Source organism: Pectinophora gossypiella, chromosome 28 (assembly GCF_024362695.1).
Source record: "Pectinophora gossypiella chromosome 28, ilPecGoss1.1, whole genome shotgun sequence".
In the NCBI taxonomy this organism is placed as follows: Eukaryota; Metazoa; Arthropoda; class Insecta; order Lepidoptera; family Gelechiidae; genus Pectinophora; species Pectinophora gossypiella.
Window position 1 is genome coordinate 2627498 of NC_065431.1, and position 17495 is coordinate 2644992.

General features: G+C 39.7%; 2 protein-coding genes across 4 annotated transcripts in view; both read left to right on the forward strand.

Moving 5' to 3' along the window:
* Nucleotides 1-9517: 9517 nt before the first annotated feature.
* LOC126379130 (IQ and AAA domain-containing protein 1-like) overlaps nt 9518-17495 on the forward strand; it is a 45380-nt gene continuing 37402 nt past the window's right edge. For all 3 annotated transcript variants that reach the window (XM_050027765.1, XM_050027766.1, XM_050027767.1), the window contains exon 1: nt 9518-9641. The gene's annotated coding sequence lies outside the window, so the exon portion shown is untranslated. The remainder of the gene's footprint in view (nt 9642-17495) is intronic.
* LOC126379221 (glucose-1-phosphatase-like) lies at nt 13221-14584 on the forward strand. The gene has a single exon (XM_050027911.1). It carries the CDS (start codon nt 13387-13389, stop codon nt 14566-14568), a length of 1182 nt encoding a protein of 393 aa, XP_049883868.1. The 5' UTR covers nt 13221-13386; the 3' UTR covers nt 14569-14584.

Below are 17495 nucleotides of genomic sequence, written 5' to 3' on the forward strand. Positions count from 1 at the left end.
GACTGTCCTTTGTTTGGTAAGGACTTTTCAGGCTTGAATCACCTGATTGTCCGAAAAAGTAAGATGAATCCGTGCTTCGGAGGGCACGTTAAGCCGTTGGTCCCGGCTATTAGCCGTAATAACACCTCCACCAACCCGCATTGGAGTAGCGTGGTGGAGTATGCTCCATACCCCCTCCGGTTGATTGAGGGGAGGCCTGTGCCCAGCAGTGGGACGTATATAGGCTATTTATGTATATTATATGTATTTTAATTCAAACAACGAGGGAAAGTTCAAGGTCACATTCTCCAAAATCAATATAGATGGTGCAGTTCATATTTGCCTTCGTTTAACCTTCTAATTTCATAGATAACAGACATATTCATCCTTTACCTTTGTTTTTGGGTATAAATGATGACCCTTGTTATTACACCCAGCCACAACACATCTTCCACCCATTATTATTCTGATCAAAATAAAGAGAAGCAATATAGGTAGCAACATAATTGTATACATAATGCAATCCAAATATCAAGCATCATTTATTTTTATATTTATTTTTATAAACCAAATGGCGGAAAAACAAGATGGCCGCCATACAAAATTTTGTTTTTCCAGAAAATGTTTCTGAGGTAAAAATAATGTAAAGGGGTGTGATCGGGACGTCATGTCGAGTATGGAAATGGTTTTTGATCTTCGAAAACTGTTCCGCATCTGGGAGACACCCTACGGCCTGGCAAACCTATCGCACCTGGAACTTTTTTGTTTCCACAAAACCTATTAAGGTTTTGGTCAAATTCTATCGCCGGTGAAAAAAAAACAATATGGCGGAAAAACAAGATGGCCGCTATACAAAATTTTGTTTTTCCAGAAAATGTTTCTGAGGTAAAAATAATGTAAAGGGGTGTGATCGGGACGTCATGTCGAGTATGGAAATGGTTTTTGATCTTCGAAAACTGTTCCGCATCTGGGAGACACCCTACGGCCTGGCAAACCTATCGCACCTGGAACTTTTTTGTTTCCACAAAACCTATTAAGATTTTGGTCAAATTCTATCGCCGGTGAAAAAAAAAAACAATATGGCGGAAAAACAAGATGGCCGCCATAAAAAGAGGTGGGTGGGGCAATTTCGAACAAACACAGGACACGCGAGCTGTTTTAGCAGCTAGCGAACCATGCAACTTTTATCTACATATTTGTTTGGGAAACGTAGCCTGGAAAGTGTTTCATTCATAGTCGACTGTGAAAACAATAGATTATACGTTAAAAAATATAATGTAAAAATGTATACAAATCTAACCTAAATATCAAGCTACAACAACTTATTTTTATTTAAAAAATATACAGGGTGTAACGGAAGGGGGGTATCAACCCGAAGTGTGCCAACTCTGTCACTATCTACAAATCACATGCGAGAGTATTGGCAGCCTAAGTTCATATTTGCATTAGTTATGAGCAATTGAATTCCAGGTCTTCACTTTACGTAGCAATCAGCTGTTCAAGGTATTTAACTTTTGAGTGAACAGCTACCACCTCTTTTATTTATGCCTGCCCTAGTAAAGGGTAAACGTGCCAGTGATGGCCATAAATAATCAATATTTTTTAAAATGTTTTGTTTCATTCTTGTGAGGCCAAGATTTCCAGACACAATAGTTAAAAAAACAATGGGCTTTGGTCCCGGTTACTACTTACTGATGTAAGTAAGTAGTCGTTACATGAGCGATGTCAGGGGCATTTGACGGCTCAATAATAACCCTCGCACCAGGTTATCCACCTCACAACCCATAGGATAGAAGAAGATTTGAACATACATAAATCACGGCTTTATCCCTAATGGACCAGACAGAGCCACAAGTAATTACACATATCTAATATCACACTTACTGCGCTACTGAGGTGGGCAGAGTCACTTTGTTGTACAAGTTTTGTCCAAAAATTTAGTCGATTACCTACATTAATAGTTGATAAAGAAATGTACTTTACAATGCATCTCGTCTCCTTGTGTATTATGCTTTATTTTATGATTATGTAATATCAGGCTCCCTTAACACCAAATCCAGGTCAAATGGGCATCACGCTAGCGGCGTATGCGTTCATGGCTAGCTAGGTACGGAACAGTTTCATTAGAATACTTTCAGAGTTTTGCAGGCCCTAAACAACTACTACTACTACTCATACAGTTACCACCAATCACTGACTAAGGTGTGCAAGTACAACCACGTCACTTTACAATGGATCAAAGGACACAGCGATTCAAGAGGTAACGACGCGGCGGACGAGTTGGCCAGAAGGGGAACGGGAGGTAACAGCCATCGGTCCGGAACCGATATTGCCGATCTCATTCGGACAGGTTCGCTCGCTGCTACGAACGAGAGCAGCCAACAAACACACCTTTTTTTGACGTGACTTATCGAAGATTTGCCGCAAATGACATTAACTACTTGGCCGGACAAATGGGGAGCGCTGAAGGCTCTCACCCGGTACATCGTTTAAGACAACAGGCCTGAGGGTGCCCAGTTGAGCGCGAACCTCGGCTCAGGGCGTCGTCTGAGAGGAAAAATATTTGAAAGAATTAAATGACCCTAGTAAGCCGATAGCGATAAGCGCTGATTGAGGGAAGTCGTCGACCACGCCGGCGGTGTCGGTATCGGGGTCCTGAAGTGTTTGTTGTCGCGAGCTGATTGGCTGATGGCTTGAGTAATCGGGTCGGGATCGTATTACATCCTTCGGACGCCGATGCTATTCAGTACCGTTCCTAAGCGGGATGTATTCGGAAGCCGCAACTACCAGGGGATTTGTTTGGTGCGGAGCAGAATCAAACGAAAAAACGCTTTGAAGCTAATTTGAGCCATTGGGCAATGGTTGGCAGACCTAGGTCAATGTGCAGATTTCCATTGCGAAAGAACCACGGAGCTCCCGTGGATTTCGTGATTTTGTATTACCTGTAGACGGTAGATTTGAGAGAGACTCACGTGAGCGAAAACTACCCCTGCATAGGTCATGATCGGACGGATGCAAGTCGTGTAGATTTTCACCTTATTCCTAAGGGATAATTTACTACGCTTGTTAAGGAGACAATGAACACGGCCCATTACAAACGTGGCGCAATCGCGTACACGTTGGATATGGGCCTTGAAAGTAAGACGTCTATCTAAGACTACGCAGAGATATTTGACTTGCTCCTCCCAAGGGATCGGCTTGCCAGACACCTTGATGACTTAAGTTGACAGCGTGACAGTGACGTGTTATAATAGCCCTTTGAAAAGTACACCGCTGCACTTTTCTCCGGGTTTACCTTGATTCTCCATTTGCGAAACTACTTGCCCAAGGCATTGGCGCGTTGGAGAATTCCGGTCATCATAACTCGACCACGGCACGTAGAATAGATGGCTGTATCATCCGCAAATAAAGCTAGTTCGGTATTAGGATATTTGGGAATGAACAAACACACCAGACTATGAACCACCGTAAATAAATGCAGGCAGGCTAAGATGGCACTACCCAACATTAATAGTTGTCTCTCCAAAAGAATTCTAAATGTGAAGAGGTCTCCACTAATACAGGTAACAGCTACAGGTAGCAGGTGTAGCTGTGTGGTCACGGTGATATCAACAAACATCTGTTTACACTAGGTGTCACCGACAAGCCCCTGTGCAGAACCTGCATGGACGAGACAGCGGCCCATGTGCTACTGGAGTGTGAAGGAGCCGCCAACTACCGGGTCCGGCACCTTGGCCAGACGGGGTGCCTCCCTGAGGCGGCCGGCAACGTCAGAGGCTTGTAAGAATTCCTTGGGGATTTACAACATAGTAAAAGCAAAATAAATTTCTCAAGTACCGTTGTGACTGCCTACCCCTTATGGATACGGGCGTGATATTATGTTAGTATGTTCTGATTACTTATGGCTCTGCCGACCCCATTAGGGATACGAGCAGCTGCAAGTGATTGTGTATCTTATTAACGAGACATTAATGTTACGTTTACAACATAGTAATGACAAAATTAATTTCTCAAGTAAAGTACCTACCTAACATTACTTTTACTATGATATGGTAAAAGTAATCTTAAAATAAGTAATACAATACTTTCATACAATACAATAATACTTTATTGCGTACAAGGAAATAAAAACACATAACAGTATTTTTTAAAATCTTTTTCTATCGTGTGGATTGTGAGGTGGATTACCAACCTCATCAACCCTGGTGTCAGGGTCACTATTGAGCCGCCAAAGGCCCCTGACATGACTCATGTAATGACTACTTTCTTACATAAGTAAGTAGTCACCGGGACCAACCGTGCTTTCCGAAGCACGGAATTGCAAATTGCATTGGGACAGTTAATGGGATTTATACCCTGTACCAGGATGCCAGGGCTCGCGAATAGAAAAAGGCACGCTAGTGTTTCGAACTATCGATAGTTCAGTATCGATTATCGATCACAAACATTTTCAACTACGATTTTGATTGGTAGAAATAAAAAAAATAACTTTTCAAAAAATCTAAATCCATGGACTTTTGAGTGATTGAAATTCAGTTTAGACAATCAGCCCACTCAAAATAACCATACTATCGGAGTGTTGCAATACTATTGACTGAGGGCAAAATTATCGATAGTTTGTTATTAATCCGCAACGATACTATCGATTGTATTGCACTTAGGTAATAAAATCGAAAATATTCCCACTTTCCGAGTTATCAATAGTCTTGCTATCGATCGACTCTCGGTCGGGATAGATTATCGATAGTATTTTTTTTTGATCGGCAAGCACTAGTGCACCCGAAATTCAAAATGGCGGTGCTGTTAAGGGAAAGTTATCATTAACCATGATAAAAAATATTATTTTTTTTGTATTTTTTTTTCCTTCCTAAATTGTAGTCGTGTATTGTCCAACAGTGAACAATAACATCACGCCTTTTTCCCATTGGAGTAGACAGAGACTGCGGAATTTCACTTACCACTTCACGCTCGTATCGCTACATGCCCGTACCAGACATACATACATAATATCACGCCTTTATCTCTTATGGGGCAGACAGAGCCACAAGTAATCATAACATAGGTACATAAATAATTATCATGCTCGTACCGCTAATGGGATGTTCTTGTGACTCTGCCCACCCCATTAGGGATAGGGGCAGCTACAAGTGATAGTATGTCTTATTGTTGACCGATTCATTTCGCCTTCTGTTATTGCGCGGGATATTTGCGAAGAAACCTGGCAATTCTGTGTTAGTGCCAGAGTGTGAGCGCGGGTGATCCTTATTAGATAAACGACTTTTTTACTTTTCTAGGTTCAAAGTAATCTTAAAATAAGTACCTACTTTCATAAAATACAATACATTCATTCATTCAAACAATACCATAAAAATATTTTATTGCGCACAAAGAAATAACAACATACTTACCCTTAAGTACCAGGATACTAGCATTCGAAAGAGATAGAAACATGCACACGAAAGTAAACTGTCAAATTATTTGTCAGTGCTTGTTTACTATCTGCGGCGTGAAGTTCGAAATTTGGATTTGTTGTGATAACTGTGATTACTGTGATCAGTGATAGTTCGAGGTGTCTTTGAGTAATGCAGGTTATTATGAAATGATGATATGTGTGAGTGCCGGCGATGGCAACTTGAGTGAAGCACGGAACTTGTATCGTCAGCGATTCATAGAAGGTAGACCAGCTGATGAAGCCAGGCAACTGCCTTCACTGCGCTGCTTCAGGCAAATGGTCAATCGCCTACTGCATTTAATGGGCTCCTTCCACGCGTCATCCGAGACTGGCCGCTCGGCGACCCGTGATCCGGAGTTTGAAGAAGCCGTACTAGCCGTGCAGCCAACCCAAGGACTACCACGCGAACCTTACCACATGCAACGTACGCCCGAGCTCATTCCTGCTGATTATTTACCTCGTGTGGCATTCTGCGAATGGTACCGAGCTCAAGTGGAAAGCTCACCAGACTTTGCTTCGAAAGTGTTGTGGACAGATGAAGCGTCATTTGTAAGAGAGGAGATTAGTAATATTCATAATGAACATTACTGGTCGCACACCAACCCCCACCTGTCCTCCCAGTCGTCGTTCCAACACCAATCATGGAGGATCAATGTTTGGGCTGGTATTGTTGGAGGTGTGCTTATGGGGCCACACTTTCTGGATCAACACCAAGGGAGCAGTTGCAGCAGCGCATCATTGAAGCGTTACTAACGGTGACGCCGGAGATGTTGCGCAATACCAGGGCATCTAGCTAAAGGCGAGCAGGTCTGTGCATCGAACGGGGAGGACGACATTTCGAACCTTTCTAGTAAAACGTAAGTCTAATTATTAATTACCTACCTACTACTTACCCACACTTTCACACTTTTTTTTCCTATTTACTATTAAATTAAATACCTTACCTAAACAAATAGGTAATTTTAACTTATTTTACACGTCATAAAATTATGTGAGAATAGTTGTCAAAGCAAAATGACTCCAATTATTAGACGCTTTAGTGTCATTATTGTTTGTTACAGTCGCCGACTCGGATTGTTCCAATCGGCCGCCGACTCCTTTTGACGTTGCCGCCAAAGCCGCCGCCCGCTCGAATTTCGTACCTATCGCGGCCGTGCGAGCGCCACGAGTACCAGGCGACCAGGACGCGCTAGGAGATTTGTGTAGTGCCAATATTTGAGTGGATTAAGAACAGTGACCTCAATAGTGCTGTGCCGCGTTTTTTACATGCTGGGAATATTAAAATATTTTTTTTAACTGAAATTGAAAAAAATATCAAGTGTTTTTTTTTTAATTGAAATTTCGCAGATAAGATCTACATAAGGTATAGTTTTGTCCCCTTTCGGCTTGATACCCCCGTTCCGTTACACCCTGTATATTTACCTAATATCCTCCTTGAGGAGCTCGGTGGCGCAGCGATTAACGCGCTCGGTCTGCGATTGTTGAAGTTAAGCGACTTTCGGAAAGGCCGGTCATAGGATGGGTGACCACAGAAAAAAAAGTTTTCATCTCGACCTCCTCCGTGCTTCGGAAGGCACGTTAAGTCGTTGGTCCCGGCTGCATTAGCAGTCGTTAATAACCACCAATCCGCACTGGGCCGGCGTGGTGGTTTAAGGCCCGATCTCCCTATCCATCCGTAGGGAAGGCCCGTGCCCCAGCAGTGGGGACGTTAATGGGCTGGTGATGATGATGATGAATATGCCTCTTTTGCTTTTATCTATATATTTTATTTGGGGAATGTGACCAGCGTGGTTAAAAAGGCCACATAGAAGCAATTCATCTAAAAAATGCAATATTGCTATTTGACACTTGCGCATATCTATGAAAGTAAATTGCAATATTGCTTTTTTAAATGAATCTCTTCGTTGTCTATATTCTTCTCGTGTAATATCAAAAAATATCAAAAATAAATGTCTTCCTGTAGAATTTGGAACATTGCTTAATAAATTATTATGACAATATGAAATTTGATTCACAAGTACGGTCACGAGCATTAATACACTCATTAACTTTTTTGTCAAATTGAACTGTAAGTCTCACTAAATGTCAAATATGTTAGGGCGACAGAGTCCTAAAGTGGGTACATTATATTGCTCATGACTGTACACTTGCGCCCATAATCCTTAATAGGGTGGACACAGCCCTAAACCAAACCACGCCACAGTGACTAATCCTAGTGTCACAGGTTCGAATCCGAACTCGGGCTCTAAACCATTGATAATTCATATCACGTGGTTTCCAGGATTTGTGCCCGGTTAATGGCAATAGGCGCCTTTTTTTTTTTGACGTGACTTATTGTAGATTTGCCGCAGATGGCATTAACTACTTGGCCGGACAAATGGGGAGCGCTGAAGGCTCTCACCCGGTACAACGTTTAAGACAACAGGCCTGAGGGTGCCCAGTTGGGCGCGAACCTCGGCTCAGGGCGTCGTCTGAGAGGATAAATTAATCAACCCTAGTGGGTCGATAGCGATAAGCGCTGAATGAGGGAAATCGTCGACCACGCCGGCGGGGTCGGTATTGGGGTCCTGAAGTGTTTGGTGTCGCGAGCTTATTGGCTGCCTCTATGACGGCAGTAGGCTTGCTCCCTATTAGATGGGTCTTAAATGTTCTGTTTTTGAACGATTAAATGTAAGTTTTATGGCTTTGCCCGCTCCGTTGGGAATTATGGGCGTCAGTCGTCAGTTTATGTAGGACCCTTTGAACCACGTAGTATTTTATTATTACCTATGCCTTAATGGCCCCGATTCCTGCAGACACCGCCTAATTTTATTTTAAGTTATATCCGTCATTTTCATATCTGTCGAAAAGGAAAGGGACGGATGATTCACAGCTCTTAATTTTAGGAAGAATGAGTAAATGAATGAATAACCCGGGCGAATCAAAAGGTACGTCGCTGGTATGCAATCCGTTTGACGTGCTGTCTACTTAACTGTGTCGGGTTATTGACGGATGTAAAATTTTTAGACGGTTGGTTTAGATTTGTGCTTAAAATTGATGTGTGTTCCATAAATTTTATGCTTGTCGATTACCCGTCCCTTTCCTTTTCAGTGGATAAGAAAATGACAGATATAACTTAAAATAAAATTAGATGGTATTTACAGGAATTAGCACCATTATATGCTTTGAACGACGACCTTTGTCCTAATTTCCTAGTTATCACTGTGTCATACACAACGACGTATACATTTACTTAATTATCAATATTAAAGAGAAGTCTACACTAATAAAATGATCAAAACATAAATGCGAAAGTAACTCTATCTGATACCTTTTAACGTTAAAAACGCTGGATCCATTTCGAAACAGTTTGATACTTAGGGAAGAACATAGGACAGTTTTTCATCATCATCATCAGCCGTACGACGCCCACTGCTCCCCCAAGGATCTCCACGACGATCGGTCCTGCGCTGCCCGCATCCAGCGGCTTCCCGCGACCTTCACCAGATCGTCGGTTCACCTTTAGCGGGTCTACCCACTGAGCGTCGTCCGACACGTAGGATAGTTTTTATCAAAATCAAATATACTTTATTGCACACAAACAAATTTATGTTTTGCTAGCACATCTTCGATATAGGTAAGTAGGTATTATAATTAGGCTAAGGTAACGAGTGCATGCTTACCAACAAACTGCGTACGCAGTTTGGCGAGACTATTGTCATGTAAATATTATTAAAATACATCTTTGTGAATAAATAAATCAAACATTTAACGACAGTACAAATGGGCGGCCTTATTCCTTAGAAGCAATCTCTTCCAGGCAACCACTACCAGAAGTCTTGTATGCGGGACGGTGTAACAACGTTAATATGTATATTAACTATTACTTACAGTTAATATTTATACTAATATACTTTACATAATAATTCTATATAATATACTTAATTACCATTAGTCATTAATTAATTATTATTATTATTTTTATAATATATTACTTAATTTGTGTGCAATAAAGTGTTTTATTATTATTATTACTAATACTTTTTTTATTTCGGAAATGTAAAGGGATGAAAACTGACGCAGAAAAAAGTGCGCGTGAGTCGAACACTACGCGGACTCGCGGACAGATAGACAGTAGTTAGTAGTTATTACTACTTAAGTATGTTTGATAACCTAATGAGGATATCAAGTCTATGAATACTTCCCGCCTACGTAATCATAATAATAATACGTAAGTACGTCATACTATACAGGGTGTTGTGACATCGTAACGAAAACTAAGGGTGATTCAGACCGTACGTATCAAATTCAAATATTTTATTCAGTAAGTAACATACCTAGTTACACTTTGAATCGTCAATTTTTACATAACGAACGTCTCATCCGAACGAAAATCATGAATTTTGCGACGTAAATTCCACTTGATATTAATTCAGAATCATGGTCTGAATCATCTCCCTCAGTATTCGTTACGGTGTCACTAACATCCTGTATACAGAGTGGCATTTATACAGGGTGTTAGTGACATCGTAACGAATACTGAGGGTGATTCGGACCACGATTCTGAGTTGATATCGAGTGGAATTTCCTATCGAAAAATTCATGAAAATTTTAGTGTATTTTCTAAATTAATTTCAGAAGTTTTTACTCTATGGTAGAAGATAACATGTTGCCTAAAATAGATAGGTAGGCATATTGTGAATAATAATTGTGAACTGCATTAGTGACACATTTAGTAATGTGCCGTTTAAGGGAATATTCCCACTTTTCCACGTTCCCGGCAGTAAAAGACGCAAAATTTATGTAATAAAAGAGCTTTATTATCTAACCTTTAGGCAGATAAAACCAGAGTACAAAAAAGAACAATTTGAAAAAGGAAAGAAGACAGTGTCCTGTGTGTGTATGTTTGTGCGTGCGTGCGTGCATGCGTGCGTGCGTGCGTGCGTGTGTGTCTGTGTGTGTGTGCATTGTCCTTACTATTAAAGAGTTGTTACAAGTGGTAAAACCCCCGGGAACGGCACACCACTGGACACTTATACTGGCCCATTATCGTATACTTACTAGTTAATAGCTTGTCTACTTTTACGACAATTAGTGTAGGATAGGAAGCTAATGAACCCCAACATTAATTCCTGAGGCGACGAAACTTTGCAGTGCGATAAAGTACCTACATACATAGATAAACTCACGAGTAGGTATCTTCTTCTTTGCGAGTCGATGGCGATCGATACTAAATTTTTGCTGACCAATAATTGGCCGCGCTTATGGCATTGTCAGTGGCTTCGTAAAGGTCTTTAATAGTGCAGGACCAACGAGTAGGTATAGAATTCCATTCATTCAGTGTGAAAAAGTGTTATAAAATAAACGCGGACTTAAATGGGATTGGGACGGCCATGTTTGCAGCCCAATGACAGCATAGAAACTAGTATAAAAATTAATACTTAAATATGACTAGTACCTACTCTACACTGAATATTTGGTATTAGGTATGCCAGGAAGCTTTTTTTTTGACGTGAATTATTGTAGATTCAGTGGAAGAAAGAGACAAAGCTAGTCCAAATTTAACATAACGCACATCTAGTTCTTAAAAGTCATAAATGTCAAAAAATCTGAAATTGAGTTAACTTAGTAATTAACGTAGATATGTCAAAACGAAAATCGTTAAAGCACTCTACTGTAAAATTTAAAAAAATACATTTATGACTTTTAAGAACTAGATGTGTGATAAGTTGCTGTCTGCTAGAATATACATAAATTTATTAAAAAAAAAATATGAACACAACACACTATAGATTATAAAAAAAAGTCAACGCTGCAGACGATTATCTTACAAATATTATTCAACTAATTTGCATTTTGATGACATGGTCATTAGTGATTATTAACAATAATATCAACTGATTTTAAGCGAGTGCCTATTACACCGTCGCCATACATAACGGCCTCTATGGTCCAGTGGTTGAGCGTTGAGCAATAATAAGATTAATAAGATGCCATACCCGGGGTTATAAGCAGCTGAACACGTTCTCTTCATCTGCATAGCGTTATCCCGTTTTCACAGTATCCGCTTAGGGGCCGTCCATTAATCATGTGATTTTTTTTGGCATTTTTAACAAGCCTCCCCCCCCTGGTGATACATGGTGAGGTTCAAGACTACTCCCCATCCTATATCACGTGTATTTTCTAGTACCTACCAAAATAATTGCACGAAACGCCGCTTTTCGGTTCAGTATCGCGCGTTTGCCGAAAAACTAAATGACAATGGGCACATTTGTATGAAACTTGGTCCATGAACCTCCACTGATGAGACTTATATGTAATGAAAGCTTATACTTTCCCTATGATTCTGGTAAAGTTCTATCAGATTCTGTCCCGGGGTTCTTTTTCTGCAGCCATGTTTGTCCTGGCTAAAAATGTGATAAAATACAGTGGGGGACTAAAATCGACTCAAGATTTGTTGCTCAGTAACTAAATCTATATAACCAGGACAAACACGGCCGTAGAAAAAGAATCCCGGGACAGAATCTGATAGAACTTTGCCAGGATCATAGGGAAAGTATAAGCTTCCATTACATATAAGTCTCATCAGTATCAGTGGAGGTTCTTGGACCAGTTTCGCCCATTCTCCTTTGTGATATATTACCCCCCCCACCCCTATGATATTTCGTGATTTTTTCATGGACCCCTCCCCCCCTCTCGAGCCTCGCATGATTAACGGACGGCCCCTTACCTAACCTGACGATTTGACAGGTCCGGCTTTTTACAGCAGCGCCTGCCTGTCTGAACTTCCAACCCGCGAAGGGAAAATCAGCAGATGAACGCATTCTGTTAGTTTATTCGCCAGTCCAGCGTAAAATAGGGTAGTTTCCAACTAGTTTTTTTTTTGTTTTCCCCGAAGGGCAAGGCAAAGGGAACTATGCCCATACAGCCATGTCTTATGTATTTGTTTTTCTTGATGATGATTAATTAAATGATGAAAGGTGATGACGATGAATGATGAAACCTAAGCTCCCACCCTCGGAGTTGTCTCCTACTCCGAACCCCAAACAAATTAACTCAAAAGTCCGCATAAACTTTCGAGTTATGAAGCGGCTTGTTGGCACGAAGCGAAAATAGATAGGTAAGTACACTTTGTTTATTGAATATTCCGATATAATAACACTATCGCGAATCTTTCCGACTAACTTAATGCATTTAACCACAAAACACCACTTTGTATTAATTATTTGGGTGAATATCAAAATGTGTCAAGTTTGGTGGCGACTGTCATATATTTTTTTCGTGAAAAATTGGGAGAATTGAGAATTGAAAAATTCCTTTTTCATGTCGGAACCGAGGATCCTTTTGGATCTTTTTCATGTCGGAACCCAATTTTTCACGAAAAAATAATATGAAATTTCGCCACCAAACTTGAAATTTTGAGATTCATCCATTTAGATTATTAAATGAAGAAAGCAACTGTCCTGTTCCCGTTCCCGTTCCCGCCAAAAAGCCCCAACTAGTCAAATTAGTTACTTTTTACTAAACGTCAAAACTCAGAACACGAAATTACTATGGAATTTGTAGGAAAAAGCAACCTGTGACGTCATAGAAAAACGTGACAAAATGTCTTATTATTAGATAATGTACTTACATTTTTATTTATTAAAATCATAAATAAGTTAAATAGATAAAATGAAACTTTTCGTATCACCTTTAGATCTTTATTTATTAATCATAACTTATTTTTGATCTAAGAAACTACCAAATTTAATTTAACAGTAGGTAGGTACTGCTACGCTACGCTACGGTGTGATAAAATTGTAATGGCTAGTTTCTTTTATCACTTCGTCGAGCGACTATCGCTTGGAGAAACGTGTTAGTAGTCGACTTCACCAACGAGTGTCATTACGCTTCAATAGCCGGACATTTTCTAAATTTCATAAATGGCTGAATGGTCCGTTGCCTGCATCTCGTGAAAAAATATACTGTCAAAAATGGCGGCAAAATTCCTATTATTTGCTTTTATAATGTGCAGTGACGTAATCGCGTATAAACTTACGCAAGTGCTGATTATAAGTAGGCATAATGTTCGCGCGCCTTTGACATTGGGATTGGAAGAAGTTACGCCAAAAATTTGGCCGAAATGGCGCGAAGAAATCGGACATTTAACTTCTAAAGGCATGTTATTGGAAAGTTACATGGGCGAATATTTTTCCCAGTGGTTCATGAAAGAAGGATTGTTTAACAAATCGTGCCCTCAAGAAGAATCAGTGTATATTTACGCGAACGCCGTCCAGAGGACGAGAGAAACGGCAAGAATTTTCAGTGAAAATGCGTTCAAAAACTGCAATTTGAAAGTGAATTTTAAAGCCAACGTTACGACTGATCCCGTTTTCCATCCAGTGATTTTAAATGACAATGAGACGTTCAAGGATATCGCTGTTAATGAAATGCAGAAAAAACTCGACGAATTACAACTTAGAGACGCTTATTTGAAACTAAACAAGATTTTAAGCTTCAATGAGTCGAAAATTTGTAAAGAAAAATCGTTTTGTAATTTAGCGGAGGCTAAAGACAGGGTTCTGTTTAAAATTGGTGAGGAACCGGACATCTATGGACCTTTACATATTGGGAACGTTGTCGTTGATAATTTTTTAATGTCCTATTATAGTGGAATGCCGTTAAAAAACATTGGCTGGGGCGAGATTCAACCGGAGATGTGGGAATCTTTGACGAGGATCTCTAAAGAAAATCAGAATGTTCGATTTAATACCACCAGTTTGGGACAACATGTTGCTAAGCCGTTACTCAAAGTAATGCATGAAGTTTTAACAAATGACAAATTAAAACTTACTTTACTAGTTGGACACGATTCAAATATAAATTCCATAATAGCCGCGATTGGCTTTAAACCATTTGATTTGCCAAATCATTTCGAAAGAACGCCTGTTGGTGGAAAACTGGTATTCCAAAAGTTGTACGATAAAATACTCAATCGTTATTTATTAAAAATAAACTATGTTTATCAAAGCACTGAACAGACTAGACATGGGATGAAACTGTCTTTGAAAAGTCCTCCAAAATCAGTCCAACTTGTTTTAAAAACCTGTAGTTTAGACAAAAGTGACTTATGTCCTTGGGACGACTTTATCAAAATAATGGAAAAATTTAAATAAATTGTTTATTATGTTCTTTTTTCCTTTTATTTATAGTCTCAATAGGATACCTTATTAGGACATCTGTTCTCATCTGGTATCAATAAACTAATCTCAGCTTCAAGACTGCCCTCAAGAACATGTCAATGTGACAGTTCTCATATAAAAACAGAGACTTAGCATGGTCTTGAGGGCAGTCTCAGCTAAGATTAGTTTATTAATACCACCCTATTCTAATAAGGTATACTTATATCTATATAGGTAAGTGAGGAGCTTGGTGGCGCAGCGGTAAACGCGCTCGGTCTGCGATTGTTGAAGTTAAGCAACTTTCGCAAAGGCCGGTCATAGGATGGGTGACCACAAAAAAGTTTTCATCTCGAGCTCCTCCGTGCTTCGGAAGGCACGTTAAGCCGTTGGTCCCGGTTGCATTAGCAGTCGTTAATAACCATCAATCCGAACTGGGCCCGCGTGATGGTTTAAGGCCCGATCTCCCTATCCATCCATAGGGAAGGCCCGTGCCCCAGCAGTGGGGACGTTAGTGGGCTGATGATGATGAGATATAAGTAATCGCCTACCCAACCTACTTTGACCATATAGACGCGAGAGCGGACATGAAGTCGTATATATAGTGTAACAAACGCACAATGATGTTAACAATGAACGCGTGTTTATAATCCCGTTGCTGGGTGACTATAGGAATTGCACTTGAAGGAACTAAGTAACTCTACTACTGTGTAGTTCTACTGATAGTACCACGGAATAGAAGAAAGTGATTAGAAGGGCCAAGTGAGAGCGAAACGCGCGCCAAGTTCATTATCACACTTCAACTTTGCACTCCACTCGTCCGCAAACCTGCAGGACAAAAAATCTAATATCGACTATCACGCATGGGGATACCTCCTTATCACAGGAAAGCTAAAACCTTAGTACGATCAGCTATTTATCAAAAGATACGTATATGTATGTATCTTACGAAAAGCAATGATAAAATTGCAGCCTATCACATAAAATACACATTAGTGGCTATGAAATTTGAGAAGCAATAGAGCTATATTTATTTATTTCTTTATTGCATGTCACATGGTATTACAGTTCTTATAAGTAAATATGTACAAACAATGACACCCTGTAAGAGCACCGCAAAAGTATCTCAACAATAACTTAAAACTAACTTATTTTTATAAACTTTAAATTTTTTATAAAAAATAATATAATTATGCAATCGTAAATCGTATAAATTATAGTTGTCTTTTACAGAAGCAGTTACTGTAGTGAAAGAGAACGGGGTTGAACCGGCGACAGCAGTTCTCATACAAAATGCGCGTTAGGGCCTTTCCAACTTCATTCTTCTATGCCCGTAATGTTACCTACTGAATAGAGCTATTTTTGAATTTGAATTGAATTTATGACCTGTCTGTAACCACATGTAACTTCGTCGCCTAGTAAATCAGTGTCTTTTGTCACTATTTGCTTTCTCAATTAGCGTTTATCTGACTGACTGTATACCTATAGGTACTTCCGTGTGGAGATACCTTTACCGTAGTTTAAGGAATAATACTACGTATAGAATTACCTCACCCCCCCTCGAACACAGTTTATATTTGAATTGGGAAGGCTGCGCGCGGACCGTGGTTGTTTTTTTTAAGTCAGTTTAGTTTAAATGTTCGAATTTTGAAATTGGACGCCTACGTTTTTTAGTCTGTTTCGAATATTTGATGTCGCAGTAATTGCCCGCGCTGGCTCGCCTGCGCGGCGCCTATAAATATTTCATTTTTAATGGTGTTTGTTCATCAAAACATGCTAATAATTTGCGATAAAATTAAACCTAGACTAAGTGCATAATAATGTAAAAAAGCATGTGAATGCAATTAAATAGTTCAGTGATTTTTTAAGTCACGTGTAAAGCCTATTTATTTATATTGTGAACATTCATTGTTCAAAATTTCTTGTTTGTGATTTGTGTGGTTTACCACCAGTATTTATTTATAAATACTGGTTATTATTATAAAAACTTCTTTGGTAAGAAATACTACCTACCTCCCCAAGTAAGTAATGACGGTTAAATTAGGTATTGTAATTGGCAGCCCTCAGACGTCACACACACAGTTGCGCGTGATAATGTCAATGTGTAGTGTCTGTGTAAAACGAGGTTGTTTGTATGAAGTGTCTGAGGTGTGCCCGTACCTAATACTGATACAGTAATGAGCAATATCATGTACCCACTTCAGGACTCTGTCGCACTAACATATTTGTCATTTAGTGAGACTTACAGTTCAATTTGTCAAAAAAGTTAATGTGACATGGTACCAAAGTGTATAGGTATATAGCTCGTGACCGAACCTCTTCCTCCACATCTCTCGTCCCTTTCGCACTATGCGATGTACTATATATCTGTCCTGTTGTCATACTGAAGCCGTTTTAAGGAGTTAAGGGTCGTTTCTAAACGATGCAGCCTTAAATAGAAAAAAGTTAAAAGCAGTAAGGGAGCGCGCGCGGATTGTCTGTCTCCCTCGCACGTTCGTAAGAACGATATTTTTTTATGAAATCTCCGGAATATGCCCGTGGCACATCCCTGCATGGATTACAGGGGGATTAAAAAGGCCACATCAAAGTAATTAATTAAAAAAAATGCAATATTGCAATTTGACATTTATAATTATAAAAGTGGGTGCGCATTGCAAACAAATGTCAAATAGCAATATTGCTTTTTTTACATGAATTGCTTCATGTGGCCTTTTTAACTCCCCAGGAGTGATTCCGATTTAAGTATGCCTGACACGAAGAGAATATTTCACAGGGTCGTTGACTTTTTATCAAAATGTTAAAATGACTGAATAAGTATAAGATGTGGAGGTTAAAAACTACGTAGGTATTTTATTTACCTACTTAGTTATTTACAAAAAAAAAAGATTATCAGAGCAAATCGTAATATCAAGGGCATATAGAAG